General features: G+C 39.3%; 1 protein-coding gene across 1 annotated transcript in view; it reads left to right on the top strand.

Moving 5' to 3' along the window:
* Positions 1-15700, top strand: part of LOC306852331 (protein bicaudal C homolog 1-like) — a 115147-nt gene that overhangs the window by 9222 nt on the left and 90225 nt on the right. The window contains exon 2 of the mRNA XM_079389066.1: positions 5984-6030. Coding sequence (XP_079245192.1) covers positions 5984-6030 — 47 coding nt within the window. The remainder of the gene's footprint in view (positions 1-5983; positions 6031-15700) is intronic.

Below are 15700 nucleotides of genomic sequence, written 5' to 3'. Positions count from 1 at the left end.
GAACCTATTACCACTTTAAATAACCTTTTTGGAATGGAAAGGTTCCAATATTCTTAATGGAACCTTAGATGGCAATAAAGAACCTTAATGTTTAACAGTCTTCCTTTGACTGTCTGTTCCGGAGCTTATTTTGGCCAACTCTGATCGACACTGAATCTTTCAAATATTTAATGCCACAAACCTGGGAAACTTTGGTAAGACCAATAATTAGTTAGTTAGAAGTGCTCACATCATCAACCCAGTAACTAGTGATGCACTGAAATGAAATTTTCACGTTAAAGTTTTCATTTAGCCAAAACCCAAAGAGGAAAATAAAGGTATCTGGGATTAAATTTGTGAAATTAAATTCTTTATGCTTTTCTCAGGTGATAAATTAAACCAGTCGTTGTCAAGTTCTTTGGCGACGAGTCTCTTCTCAATATTTTAGCAGAACAAATTTTGCATATTGCTACTCTAGCATAATTTTTGGTCATGGTGAAGTGCTGATATATGTATGATATGTATATATGATTTGTGTGTGTGTGTGTGTGTGTGTTTTGCTGTTTTATTGCCAAAATGTTGCCAAAACATGATTTTGTGATTAAAAACCTGTGAACCAACTCCTGAAATTTACATGCATATTACATTGATGGTCCAAAATGACTACATTCAAGGTATATATTCCACAGTTTCTTGCATTTCCTGAAAATTTAACCCATGACTTTGCTGTTGTTAGTGCAATGCTCTACTGTTTGATCTACAGGAATGTGAAAAGTTGTGTATTGGTCGAGCAATCTGATTGGATTTTCACAAGTGTTTTCCAGTTTTGTGTGCAATATCAAACAGTGACAGAACAAACTGTGGGTGTCCAGACCACCCTTGTCATTGGTACATGGTGACCACACATCAAATGTTTTGAGCAACATGGAGTTAAATGGTCAAATTCCGTTTTTTTTTTTTTTTTGAGAAGGTTATGGTGTTTATGAGGTCTTTCCACAGTCTCATAAATCCATTAGCTCCTGTTTGGGTTTGTTTCTTGGCCAATCACAGAAAAAATTTGTAATTCTGTTTTCTCTCTGAACGTAGTTAATTTGTAGAGTTCAATTTGTTCTCAGGGCTTCCAGATGTTCCTCCACTGGATAGCACGTCTTAGCGGTAAAGTAGGACTGGTTTAGCCGGTGCCTGTGGTTGGAGCAATTTTTAGTCAGTCTGCTCTGAAAAAAACTCTCCCTGTAATTCATTGGATATAAATAAACATGTCACATTTGCCTGGATTACAGTAGACACACATTTTAAAGCTTGGCCCAACAAGACTATGCTTGCATCTCTCAATGTAGGTCATGTTCCTGATCTGCAGAAATCTGAACTAAAAAAGTTGTAGATGTCTATCGACAGCTGCATTTTGTGGTTTTGAAGTCTTTAAACAACATACAGATTTGCTGAAAAAGTCATGGTTTTGTATTTTATTGATTAACTTAAATCATATGTTCTTGGATAACCAAACAAGCATGTCAGTTTACTTGTCTCATGTGGGTTACATCTACATTTTCACATTTAGCGGATGCTTTTATACAAAACCGTGAATTTAGTGTATATATCGGTTTGTGGAGAATCATAATCATTACTTGCTGTTGGTAGTCCCATGATCTACAATAGGGTTTCCCAAATCAGTTGATGAAAAGCTAATAATTAAATTGAATGTACAATTTAAATAAATCAGGCTGCACAATTAATTGTAATAAAAATGTAATATTTTAAAATCTTAAAAGCTTAGTGTGAATATCAAAATAAAGGCTGTGATTTAATTAATATAGTCTGTATTTTGCCAAAATAAAAGCTTGAAGATTTGAACATTTGAAAGCGAAGAATTGAAGACATAAATATTAACGTTGTAACTTGCAGTGTAAAATAAAATAATTCATAAAAATTATAAAACAAAATTAAATTTTTATTATATAAATATTAAATAAATGTCAATAATTCATTTGTTATTTTATAGCACAATTGTAAGGTACAACAGTAACTTATTTGTCTTTTTATTTGATAACTTTTATATTTTAAGTCTAATTATAAAATATTTCAAGATTCGTCACGGTTCGTGGGTTCACTGTGTCATCCTCGTTCTGTTTTGGTGTGTGTGTGTGTGTGTGGGTGTGGCTGATTCGCTCCAGCTGCGGATCATTATCAGCGCTATATCGGTCGCTCTCACGCTGTCCTGTGCTGTCATGGTCACTGAGTTCCTCACGTTCCTGTTTCCGGATTCTTCGCCTCCAGAGCTCAGTCGTCTCCTGGACTCCGTCACCGGACAATTGGCCGCACCTTGCATCCCTGCGTTACTGAGCCTGACGGACGCGGTGCATTCTAGTTTTCTGACTGTTGTTATTCTGACGTGTTTTTCAATAAGCCATCATTGTTCCCGCAGCTTGAATCCTCCAGTCTTTCGTTATGACAAAAACAATCAAAATAAAGACTCAAAATGCTAAAAAAAAAAAAAAAAAGATTACTTGCATGTCATGTGACCATTAGCAAACCATGAACATGCAAGTGTGACCTTAAATTATTAACTTAAAATCTCAGGGGTTACTTTAAGTAAATATTTTATGTCTAACTGGTTTAGCTGACAAAAAGTCTGGAAAGCTTGATCTTCAAGAAGAACTGTAGGAACCCCTAGATGGGGTTCAAATTAACCCACAGCTTTACTCACTATACCACACAATCTACATTAAAAAGATACGCTTCATTTAAACCTTACTTTACTTTTACTTTTGTCATTTAGCAGACACTTTTGTCCAAAGCGACTTACAAATAAGAAAAAGTAACTAAAACTAAAAGTTACAACTCCATAAATACTATATACCCACATATTTAAGAAAAGAAATTAAATAAAATTGACACATGCATATAACAACATTTCAATAATAAACATATAAATTAAAAAACTAAAATAAAAAGCGATACTTCTATCCCTTGGTGGAGTCGCACGGTAGAGTTGATGGTCTTTACACTCTTCGGTCTTCACACTAAGAGGGCTTCACACGACGACTGCCGCGGTATAATAACCTTTTTTAAACCAATCCAACAAATCACCATTTCAATTCAGCTGGACCCACTTTCCTGTTTATCAACTACAAATGGCCAAGCAAGTGCACACACTGACAAGATACACGATACAGTACGAGACCAAACGCGATTTCAGCACCTCTCAACACAGTAAACAAAATAAGCGTTCCCCTTCAATTCGGTCACTCTACATTGCTTTGGGGGAAATACATTTTCCTCGAATATTACTGAAGCCTTATTGAATCACGCCAGTGAAACTGGCCAATGGCGTTCAAGCGCGCGAAATATGAGGGGGCTCGTCACTATATAAAGCAGTGCTTGTACGTCATTCATTCAGAATTTTTTCCTTCAGCAAGAAGCCTATCAAAGAATCTACTACTCACCATGATCTACACGCTGCAGCGGACACACCTTCTTCCCCTGCTGTGTTCCGGTAAGTGAGCTTCGGACGAACAATGATGACCTCTCGCGATTGCCTCTCCTGTGTAGAGCCAATCGAACCCTCTGATGGCCACGAATCGTGCGTCTTCTGCCTGGGTCGCGCCCACGCGGAGGCGGCGCTTGGGGGGTCGGACTGCCCCCACTGCGGAGATATGAGTCTCCGGACTCTCAGGCTCCGTGTGGCCATCGTCCAAGGTGATGAACTCGCCCAACTAGCTCTGCCGCGCTCTTCCTCTGAGCCAAAGAGTAAAGTGCCGCGAGTTTCTAATGCGGATCTGTCCGGGTCGTGTGACGAGACCGTGCCGGCTCAGTGCCCACACGCTTCTCACCCCCCTGCTGCAGGTCCCCTCCCAGTGCACTTCATGGCCGCTGATCTCCGCTCCTCCCCCAGCGCGCAAGATGTGGTGTCTTTCGGAGCCATGGAGGAGGATGAGGATGATGCCATCTCGGTGGCAGCGTCTGCGAGAGAGGAGTGGTCCAACAGCCCACTGGATTACACTGCGCCCGGCAGTGACGCTGGGGACCTCCATCACAGTGATGTTGAGCTCCTACGCGTCCTGACCAAGGCGGTTGATGAGCTCGGTCTGGAGTGGGCGCCTCCTACCGAGCCGGCCAGAAGCCGTCTGGACGAGTGGTTCCTCCAGTCGGACCGCGGCCGAAAGGACAGCCCGCGGAGACCCGGCCCCTTTTTCCCGGAGGTGCACGACGAGATAGCGAAGTCGTGGAACGCACCGCTCACCAGTCGGGTGCACAATCCTGGATCCTCCCTTCTGTCGTCAGTGGACGGCGCCGACCGAGCGGGGTATGTCAAACTTCCCCCCGTGGAGGAAGCCGTCGCTGGCCACCTCTATCCTGCAGCCGCGGCGAACTGGAGGGTGAGAAACAACGCGTCTCTCCCCTCTAAACCTTGCCGCGCCACCGCAAACTTCGCTGGCAAGGCTTTCTCGGCGGCGGGCCAGGCAGCTTCAACACTGCATGTGATGGCAATACTTCAGGTGTATCAGGCCAAGCTTCTTCAGTCCCTGGATGAAGGTGGCCCGGACCCTGAAGTCTTCAAAGAGCTCCGACGCGCCACAGATCTGGCCCTCAGAGCGACGAAGGTGACAGCTCGAGCGATCGGCCGCAATATGGGGAACCTTGTGGTGCTGGATCGTCACCTGTGGCTGACTCTGACCGAGTTGAAAGAGTCAGAGAAGACGGCGCTTCTGGACGCTCCCGTGAATCCCTCAGGTCTCTTTGGAGCGGCGGTAGAGACATTCACCGAGCGCTTCGTTGAAGCGCAGAAGCAATCGAAGGCCATTAGCCACTTCTTACCAAAGCGCGCTGGCGCGATCCCTCCTGCGAGTTCCCGCTCATCCTCAGCGCAGCGCGCGGGAAGACCGTTCGCCCCTCCTACTGCGGTTCACCGCGAGCATGAGCCGGCGGTGAGGCCGAGACAGCCTTGGCCGAAGCGTCGCCAGGGCTCGAAGGGCCAGAGACCCCGCCCTGACAGAGACAGCAGGCCACCGGCTATGGGATTAAAGCCGCGTTCCTGATGTTGTCTCTCGGAGGAGGAAAGCTACACTCAGCGCCGAAGACGAGCCACTGAGAAAGTCTGCTCGCTCTGCTGTGTGTGTTCACCACGCCCCCTTGCCTGTGGCGGGCGGCGAGAACGATTGTCATGTTTGTGTTTTGACTGTTCCACAGTGCAGTGCAATAAAGTAAAAAAAAAATACAAAAATCACCTCAATATCAGGGCAATTTTCCTCCTCTCACTCCCCTCTCCCCCATCACTCACTCTCACACTCGTGTGGTATTAAACTCCCCGCCCCCCAACGGCGAGTTATCCCTCACGGTGTGCAGTCCGCCTCGCCCGCTGTCACAGTTCACAGAAGCGTGGCAGGCACTGCCAGGGGTATCAGAGTGGGTTATGAAATCAATAAAGAACTGCTACACGCTTCAGTTCTTCCGCAGATCGCCCCTAGCAACGGCAAATGCGCTAAACACTGAGACAAGTAAATACACTTACGAGCTGATTTTAAACTTCCGCTGATAGACTGTTTCTCTTAAAGACTATTTCATTACACTGCCTTTTGCTGGCTCTTGAACCCACTTTCCTGTTTATCAACTAAAAATGGCCAAGCAAGTGCACACACTGACAAGATACGCGATACAGTACGAGACCAAACGGGATTTCAGCACCTCTCAACACAGTAAACAAAAAAACAAAAAACAAACAAAAAATAAATAAATAAATAAATTCTTCTAAATGTAGTATCACAAAATGTATTACAATACTGCATAAATAATACTTTCGAAAATAGTAATGCATTGATTTTTCTACAGAGGTAACTTGCTGCAAATGGACAGGAAAATTACCCATGCCCTGCCTAAATTGCACAGACATTTTTCCATTCAAGGCCATGTGGAAGAATGTGTTGATATGAATTGCTGATTTTGTTAATACACCAGCATAAGTGATTCCTGATGTTACACTTCTGAAATGTCCCATTCTTCTCCGCAGCTGCCACGGAGGGGCGAGTCAACGGAGGTGAGGACTTCTTTCAAAAGGTAAGGAAAACCACATTGCTTTGGCATCCGCATGCAGCAGTGGAAAATAGGTTAGCATCATGTTGCATGTGTAATTATTTCTGCTGAAGGACATACTGCAATTAGTGCTGCACGATACAGCAGTGCAACAGGTTTGCGGTTCTCGAGCCTCAAAATACCTCAAAATACCACCATTGCGGTAATAGAATAAACACGGGACTTCCATAACTAGTGTTGTATGCCCAGTATGTATTTGCTCGGTCAAATTTGAATCAAAATGATGTATTTGGCAACATAAAGAGGCTCACTTGATTTTCTCATTTGTGTAATTGCAAATATTGTGCCTGTTACAGTTTAGCATGCCAATCTCGAGAAGAAATGACAGCACTTTCTAGGTCAAATATAAGAAGCATATTTAGAAAACTGTACTGTTATAAAAACACGGGGTCTTAATTCAGTTTTCTATGAAAAAATGGCTTGTGATTAAGAATGTTTTGAAGGAACCGTTTAATAATATATAATACTGTATATGAGACACACGTATTGTATTGTGAATATAATCACTCTGCTGTGCATTGTGCCTAACATTCTTTAAAGGGATAGTTCATCCAAAAATAAGAATTCTGTCATTCCAAACCTGTATGAATTTCTCTCTTTTCTTCAGAACACAAAAGGAGATAGTTTAATGAATGTTAAAGCTGGGTGAATTCAATACAATGGCAGTACATTGTGGCACATTTAAAGGAATAGTTTACCAAAAAAAATTACATTTAGATTGAGACCATTCAAACTCATGTAGATGAGTTTGTTTTTTTCATCTGAACAGATTGGAGAAATTGAAATGAAAAATTTAGCATTCCATCACTTGCTCACCAATGGATCCTCTGCAGTGAATGGGTGCCGTCAGAATGAGAGTCCAAACACCTGATAAAAACATCACAATAATCCACAAGTAATCCACACCACTCCAGTCAATCAAATAACATCTTGTGAACTGAAAAGCTGCATGTTTGTAATAAACAAATCCATTATCAAGGCGTTTTAACTTTAACCATAATCCATAATAATGCTTCCTCCTGTGAAAAAGTCCATCAACTGTTGTCCTCTCACCTTAAAATCCACTAACATATTTGTTTAGAACTTTTTTTGCAGTGTTAAAGAGCAATGTGAATGGTGCTTGATCTGAGAATATTTCTCTCCTAAATCAAAAGACAACTTTTTTACTGGAGAAAGTGGACTCGCATTAGACTAGATGACTTATATTACAGCTGGTTTTTGACCATTAAGATGGTTAAAAATGTCATAATAATGGATTTGTTTATTACAAACATGCATGGATTACTTACATTACTTGTGGCTTATTGTGATGTTTTTATCTGTCGTTTGGTCGCTAATTCTGACGGCACCCATTCACTGCAGAGGATCCACTAGTGAACAAGTGATGTAATGCAAAATTTCTAAAACTCTGTTCTCTGACTGGTAACAAATTGAGAAATTAGTAAAATATTAGATTTTTATGATGGTTATTCAATTTTTTAGATGATTTCTGATGGCTCTTGTGACACTGAAGTAGTGATGGCTGCTGAAAATTCAGTTTTTCCATCAAAGGCATAAATTGCATTTTAAAATATAGTAAAATAGAAAACAGTTACTTTAAATTGTGGTCATATTTCACATTTACTGTTTTTACTGTATTTTTAGTCAAATAAATGTAGCCTTGGTGAGCATAAGAGACTTATTTCAAAAACATTTTAAAATTTTACTGCCCCTAAACTTTTGTTCCTTTGGTGCTGAATTATTAACATTGGCAATTTTATTCTAAATCAAAAACAAAAAAAATCTAAAATTACATGAGTGATATATGTGATACTTTACTTACTTTACTTGGCAACGCTAAAATCCCAATTAAAAATATGCATCATAAAATGGAAAAATAATTACATTCAAAATGATCTCTGCAAAAGTATACAGGAAGTCTGTGCAAAAGTGTGAAGTGTGTGATAAATCACATTTACTAATTTACACATTTACTTCCTGAAGGATAAACAATTCAGGTCTCCTGTGCGTTTATGGCCGCGCCAAAGCAAGCACACTTGATGTATTTGGATTCAGTGGGGTAGAACAGTCTTTGGGGCGAACACTTGCCGGCTTAATTGGCAGGCTGTGAATAAATACAGGCTGGAGAAGCCAGACAGCTCAGGGCAGGAATGAGATTCAGCACCTGAATCAGAGCGTGGTGGCCTTCAAAATAAACACGCTCGCAGGCAAGTCGATATTGGTATGAAATACAGTCCATGCCAAAGTTCCATTTGTTTTAACCTGTAAGGTGTGGGAAAATAATCAGACCCAGTTAAGAGAGCTTGGAAAGTGCCTGTTCTGGAAGATACGGCTGGCTGCTCCGTAAGCCTTGGGCTGCCACAAATTTTGGTAGTCGCAGCTGATGCGAAGCTCCAGGAACACCAGATCCTGATTTTCAAACAAACACAACCTACCATATCATGAATGGTGTGTTAACAATGACCATTTCTCAAACGACACCCTAAATGCTGATTTACAGTCTCCATACAAAAAAAAAAAAAGTGTAGGATTTAATTTGAAACTATTTTCACTCAGAAACTGCTAGTACATTTCACAAATAATTACAAAGAATTGACATGTAACATATGGAATTAAAGGTTTAGTTCACCCAAAAACTAAAATTTGATGAAAATTTGCTAACCCCCAGGCCATCCAAGATGTAGATGGGTTTGTTACTTCATCAGAAAAAAATCACCAATGGATTTGGACATTTATCACTGAGCTTAACGTAATCGATCTTTGGAGAATTCAGAATACTAAATCTAAGGACTTTCTCTAGGATAGACTACATATTTCTCAGCCCATCTTTAATTTCGTCTGATTCCTCCATCTCTATATTACCAATTTTATTATCTGATCATTCTGCTGTGCAGTGTTCCTCTTTCCGATGTTAAAGCCAAGTCCCCTAGATGGCGCTTTAACATATCATTATTAAGTAATCAGACTTTCATTACTTCTTTAAAAGAATATATTAAGGAGTTTCTTGAAATTAATATGCCCTCTGGTGTGGATCCTCAAAAACTGTGGGAGACGACTAAGTGTGCTATACGAGGTTTCTGTATATCTTTCTCTTCTACTCTTGCCAAAGCGAAAACCCGCCAGTTTACACAATTAGAAAATAAAATCCAATCATTACAGAACCTACAAAAACAACATTTTACGGAGCAACAGGCTACACAGTTATCCTCTTTAAAAGAAGAATATGATTTGCTTTCACAATCAAAGGCGGAATTTATTTTACATAGGACTAGGCAAAAATATTATTTTGAATCTGAGAGACCTAGTCATTTATTAGCTCTTAGGTTGAAAGAATGCGAGTCTAAGGCATATATAAGCGCAATAAAATCATCGGATGAGCAGGTCACCACAAACCCTGTGGCAATTAATGAAATATTTAAAGGTTTCTACACAAATCTATATAAAGCCGAAACAGATTTTGATGAACCAATCTGTAAGCAGTATTTAGATAAATTGGAACTGCCTCGGATCTCACAGATGGATAAAGAATCTTTGGAGGCCCCATTAAGTTTGGAGGAACTCCATGTCTCTTTAAAAAGCCTTCAAAAGGGCAAATCGCCAGGCCTAGATGGTCTCCCCCCGGAATTATATTTAGAAATTTGGGATTTGGTAGGGACACTTATGCTTAATTCATTTAATTTTGCAATTGAACATGGGGTATTTCATAGAGATCAAAAAACATCACTGATTTCATTACTTCTTAAAAAAGGGAAAGATCCATTAGATTGTTCCAACTACAGACCAATTTCGCTTATCTCATGTGATCTAAAAATTTATGCTAAAGTTTTTACTTCTCGTATGGAGAAAGTAATTCATAGTCTGATCAAGGAGGACCAAACTGGTTTCATCAAGGGGCGTAATGCATCTGATAATATGCGTCGACTCCATCATATTCTTGACTTTGCGGACTCCCACCCAACCCCTTGTGCAGTCTTTTCACTTGATGCAGAAAAAGCCTTTGACAGGCTAGAGTGGAATTATATGTGGGCAGTTTTGCAATGTTTTGGCTTCGGTGAACACTTCATTTCTATGATTAAGACATTATACCACTCACCTGCTGCATCAGTCATAACTGGTAATGTTATTTCCCCCCCATTCCCTTTACAGCGGGGAACGAGGCAGGGCTGTCCGCTTTCCCCTTTATTGTTTTGTCTATCTCTTGAACCCTTAGCACAAGCCATCAGGAAGTCTGAAGTATCGATTAAGATTCATGATCATAATCATAGTATTTCGTTATACGCTGATGATATTATTCTATATTTAGACCACTTTGATGTTTCAGTCTCTAATATAATTAAGGAATTTGATAATTTTAGTAGCTTATCAGGATATAAAACAAATTGGAGCAAATCTGCTTTAATGCCAATTAACAATATTAAAGTTAATTCTTCTATTCCCTCATTCATCCCTATTAAGGAATCTTTCACCTATCTGGGCGTTACCATTTATAAAAACATTCATAAGATTGCCAGGGACAATTTTAATAATATTTTAGTTAAGGTCAAGAATGACATTCAAAGATGGAAGAATCTTAATGTTTCCCTCCAAGGAAGAATCTCCACTGTTAAGATGAATTTGCTAACTCGATTTAATTTTCTTTTCTCTATGCTACCGCTTTCTCCCCCTCCAGGTTACTTTAAGGAGATCAACTCCATAATTACGAAATTTATCTGGAATGATAAATGCCCCAGAATTAAACTTACCACATTACAACATCCTAATAGCGCAGGAGGACTGGCTGTACCAAATTGTGAACTGTATTATTGGTCGGTCCAACTTAAGGCTCTTCATACTTGGGTTGATCCTCAAACTACAGTTTCTTCGAGAGTGATTGAAGCTGACAAGCTTAAACCAAATAGACTCCAGGACATTTTATTTACTGGCACAGGGGAAAAAAGGGGATAATTATAAATTTGGCCCGGTTGTGGCCAATTCTATTAAAATCTGGAAAACGGTTGAACGTCGGATAGGAGGACCCTTCAAATTTTGTAATAGTACACCTTTATGGCACAATTTTAATTTTGTATGCAGAAATCGCCCATTTGTCCAACCCTCTTGGTCTTCTTTAGGTGTAAACACGTGCGGTGATATATATGATAACTAGGGCCTATGTTAATTTCAGACGTTAAGAACTAAATTGTGTCTACCAGCATCTGCATATTTTGTCTCTCTTCAATTACGTTCAGCTCTCAAAGCGTATGGCGTTCCTTGGTCTTCTCCCGTTCCTCTCATCCTATGCGGGACTGGATTGCACCATCTGCTGGTCGGCCATCTGCTTCCTTAATATATAATAAGATTCTTGATTGCATTATAAAACCTCTTTCTATTAAAACTATTTGGAATAGGGAATTATCTGACCTTAATTTATCTGTCGACTGGGAGAGGGTGTGGTCTAATCTCAGTTTAACATCTAAAAATCTGGCTCATCGTCTTATTCACTTCAAAGTCATTCATAGAGCATACGTAACTCCTTACAAAAGATTCAAAATGAAACTACAATCAAATTTCAACTGCCATATATGTAATACTACATCATCAGGTACTTTTCTGCATATGTTTTGGGAATGTCCTATCACTATCAGCCTATGGACACATGTAAACCTGGTTTTATCATCCTTACTGCAAACTGATTGGTCAGTTAACCCAAGTTTGTGTCTTCTTAATGATGATTCTGGTCTCTGTATAAGTTCGATGCAAAAGAGAATGTTGTTTGCTGGCTTTACAGCTGCGAAGAAGACAATAATACAGAACTGGTTTACACCGCATATGTGTGGGAAAACATATTGGATCCGTAGCCTCCTGCAAATAGTGTCTTGTGAATGTACAACAGCACGAATCAATGGAGCCAAGCCTTCTACCATTGATGCTTGGCAGTGCTTTCTCTTTGAAATACGTGACTGTATGGAGGAGTGACTTCTGTGGGTTTCTTTTTTCTGTCCTTCCCTTTCTCCCTCCTTTTGACTGGACTTTGAAATGTTGAGTATGTGTCTGTTGTTTTATTTTATTATTTTATTTTATTTATATATATATATATATATATATTTAGTGTTATGTATGAAAAAAAAAAAAAAATATTGATAACAAAAAAATTAAAAAAGACTTCTTTTAAAGGAGTCTTTTGACTGTGAGGAAAATATTTCTGCCAACTCAGCATCCCACGCCCCAAGAGCATGTCTTTGGTAGAATGATACCAGTCCGCTAAAATTACGTGTGTTTTCAATAACAACATTGCGTTCCTGTCCATCATGGCTGCTGCGTTTTCATGTCTGCGCCATCGGGTATTCCATGATCCTGCACAATGAAGGGATTCAGCCCTTTTTCCTTAGTCGTTTCCCTCACGCTGAGAGCTCCGATCAGGTAACAGCGAAACCTCAGGAAACCTCGCCTCATCTCTCTGTAAAATGCAGCAATGTTAACTAGTTTTTTTAACAGAATATTGGCTTAGCTACTCATACTGCTATGTAAATACTCGTTTTGTAGATTGTGTTCTAGTTGCCAACTAGTTTTGCTTTTGTTGCATTATGCTTTTTCAGTACTGAATGAAAGAATGTTTCATTTATTTAATTTATTAGAGGAGTTTGAAAATGCATGCATGCATCACTATTAGACCTTTTATTGCTTGTACTTAGAGTTGGTTGGAAAAAAATTTGAAAGCTACCTGATATTACCTTAAATTTAGTTTTGTTGGTTTAAAGGTGCCATAGAATGCATTGATACAGTATTTTAAATTGTTCTCTGATATCTACACAGAAGGTATGTGGCTTAAGTAAGGGCAAAAAATCTCCAGAAACGATTTTACATGTCCATTTACAACCCTAGGATTTCTCCCTAGAATGAAACGGTCTGTTATTGGCTTATTTGGCAGGGTCATGAATAATAATGAGCTCTGCTCTGATTGGCTGTTTCACAGTACGGCTCATCAGCAAGAAGGAAGCACAGGGAGGAAAATATATATTTAAATACTTTCTCTCGCAGTTATATCGTCGGGTAATTATACTGTATATAAAACGCGGGCATCAGGGAGCCGTTATTAATATGCGAGGCATTGAAACGGCTTTTGAACGATCCATCGATCGCGTTATAGTTCACTTTCAAGAGACGCGATCACACAAACTATGTTTACATTATGGAGCAACAGTACTTACCACACATTTCACAAGATCAGATGCTTGTCAGTGGTGCTCAGGATCTGTAAGTCATTCGCCATCATCCTCATCTCTCCTTATTGAGAGTGAAATCTTATGTACTGTAACAGGCTACCGCTAGCAAGGAGCTAACCATGTCCCTTTAGTGGCTCGCGTTATTTGCTTTCTGTGCCTTTCTGAATACAGACACCAACCCATCCCTGCACGGCCTGGAACATTAAATTTATTTTGTTATTTTCGCTGTTGTCCGCGCTTGTTTATTTACAATACCTGCAGAGCTTCTGATGGTTCGGCCGGCTTAGAACAAGGGCGGGTTTATGCAAATATTGGGGGCGTAGTGATCCCGACTGTTGCGTCACAGTCGGTGTTATGTTCTGATTCGCCTGTTTTTCAGTGGTCTTTTTTAATCACGAGATTTACATATGAAGGAGAAAACTATGGTGTTTGAGGCTCACTGTATGTCATTTCCATGTACAGAACTGTTATTTAAATATGCCAGGGTAAAGACAGTTTTTCATTCTATGGCACCTTTAAACTAATTTATTTAGGTTGATCTTGTGATGTTAAATAATATTTTTGACTTGAATACAAATTTATATATTAACACAGATATAAAAATTACATATTGCCATATAATCAAAAAATCCCAAATTGTGCAGCCCTACAATCAAGCACAGTTACAAATAAGCATTTTTTTAAATCAGATTTTAATTCGCAATCACACTTTTTATCAGAAAAAAAAACTGCATTTTATTTTTCCCCAAGAAAAGCAAGCAGCCCTAGAAAATACTATAAGTCCCATATTTAGGGCCTAGAATATCATATACAGTGTAAAAAAAAAAGTTGAGCCAACTTAAAATTTTAAGGCAACCAGCTTCAGCAGATTTTTGAGTTTTCTCAACTTAACATTTTAAGTTGGCTCAAAAAAGGCTCTTTTGATTTGGGCCAGTAAGCAACCACCTACAAACCACTCTTAAAACACTCACAATGGCATAGTAATTTGGTAATGAACAATCAGAAGACGTTATCAACGCTTATAGCAATGCTCTGACACCGTCCACACTAGCACTTTGGCGACACGGGCTTGTGTGACTCAGAAAATGTAAACATCTGTGTTTTAGTGTAGTTAGATTATTTGTTTTGGCAAATTAAACAATGAAATTAATTGATAAATGCTCCTCTGGTCTTGCATGATGCATTTTTTCATCTCTGGTATGGATTACCGTCATTGCTAACTCATTTTATAAACTCTTCTTTGCCCCTTCAAACCCTCAGTTGTTTATGAGGATGAATTGTAAACTGTTGTGAAGTTATTTGCAGAGGTGGGTAGTAAGAAGTTACATTTACTTCGTTGCATTTACTTGAGTACATTTTTTGGGTAACTAATACTTTTAGAGTATATTTTAAAATGGGTACTTTTACTCTTACTCAAGTATATTTTTAGAGAAAAAACGGTACTTTTACTTCGTCACTGTGGGCGACTCTCCTCTCGTTACTGTATCTTAATGCAATACAAGTTAAAAATGCTTCGGTTTATTCCAAACGCGCCGTCTACTTTTCTCTGGGCAATGAACGATGCCCATTCGCGAATGATTCATTCTTTTGAGTCGATTCTGTTCGAAGGCTTGATCAAATCAGTTGGCAAACCAGTGAATCGGTTCGCGAATCAGTTTGAATGATTTCTTCAGTTCCTGCCGCACGCGCTGAGTCTCTGAAGCGGTTCTCACTCAGATAACAGAAAGTTTAAGAACATAAAGAGCGCTGAAGACGTGGCTTTGGATCTACAGTCAGTTGAAAGCAAATCTGCAAAGGTTTGTTTGCTAGAGCTATATGAAGATCTTTATTAGATGAACACTGCGTGTGCTGTCTACTGTTCCACAGGTATAGGCCACGATACCACTATGACATTACCAGTTTGTTGTACATGTACCTTACATTAAATACAATGTATAATTTATACATTAAATAAGCTGTCACAGAGTATGAAATGAACACCCGCGGAACCGGCGTTAGCTCTGCGCAGCGGCGCGCGGCCTGTTCTAGACACAATTAATATTCATATTTTTACAATATTTACACTTGCAAAAATATAGGCTACATTTGTTTACATTTTGCAGAACAGAAGATCCATCAATATGCATTTGTTTTGTTATGTTCAGAGCAGTCATGTGAGGAGTTTTCAGAGGTTTCAGTGTCAGAGGTTATAGAATAATACATAATTAATTTACTTTAAAATATAATTTAATTCAGTGATGCAAATCAGAATTTTCATCAGCTGTTACTCCAGTTTTCGGAGTCATATGATCCTTCAGAAATCATTATAATATATTGATTTATTACCAGTGTTTGAAACAGTTTTGCTGTTTAATATTTTTTGGAACCTGTGACATTTTGTTCGGGATTCTTTGATGAATAGAAAGCTAAAAAGAGCAGCACTGATAATAAATCAA

Source organism: Barbus barbus (genome assembly GCF_936440315.1).
Source record: "Barbus barbus genome assembly, chromosome: 32".
In the NCBI taxonomy this organism is placed as follows: Eukaryota; Metazoa; Chordata; class Actinopteri; order Cypriniformes; family Cyprinidae; genus Barbus; species Barbus barbus.
The sequence above is the reverse complement of the archived record's forward strand: the minus strand, read 5'-3'. Positions and strand labels throughout refer to the sequence as shown.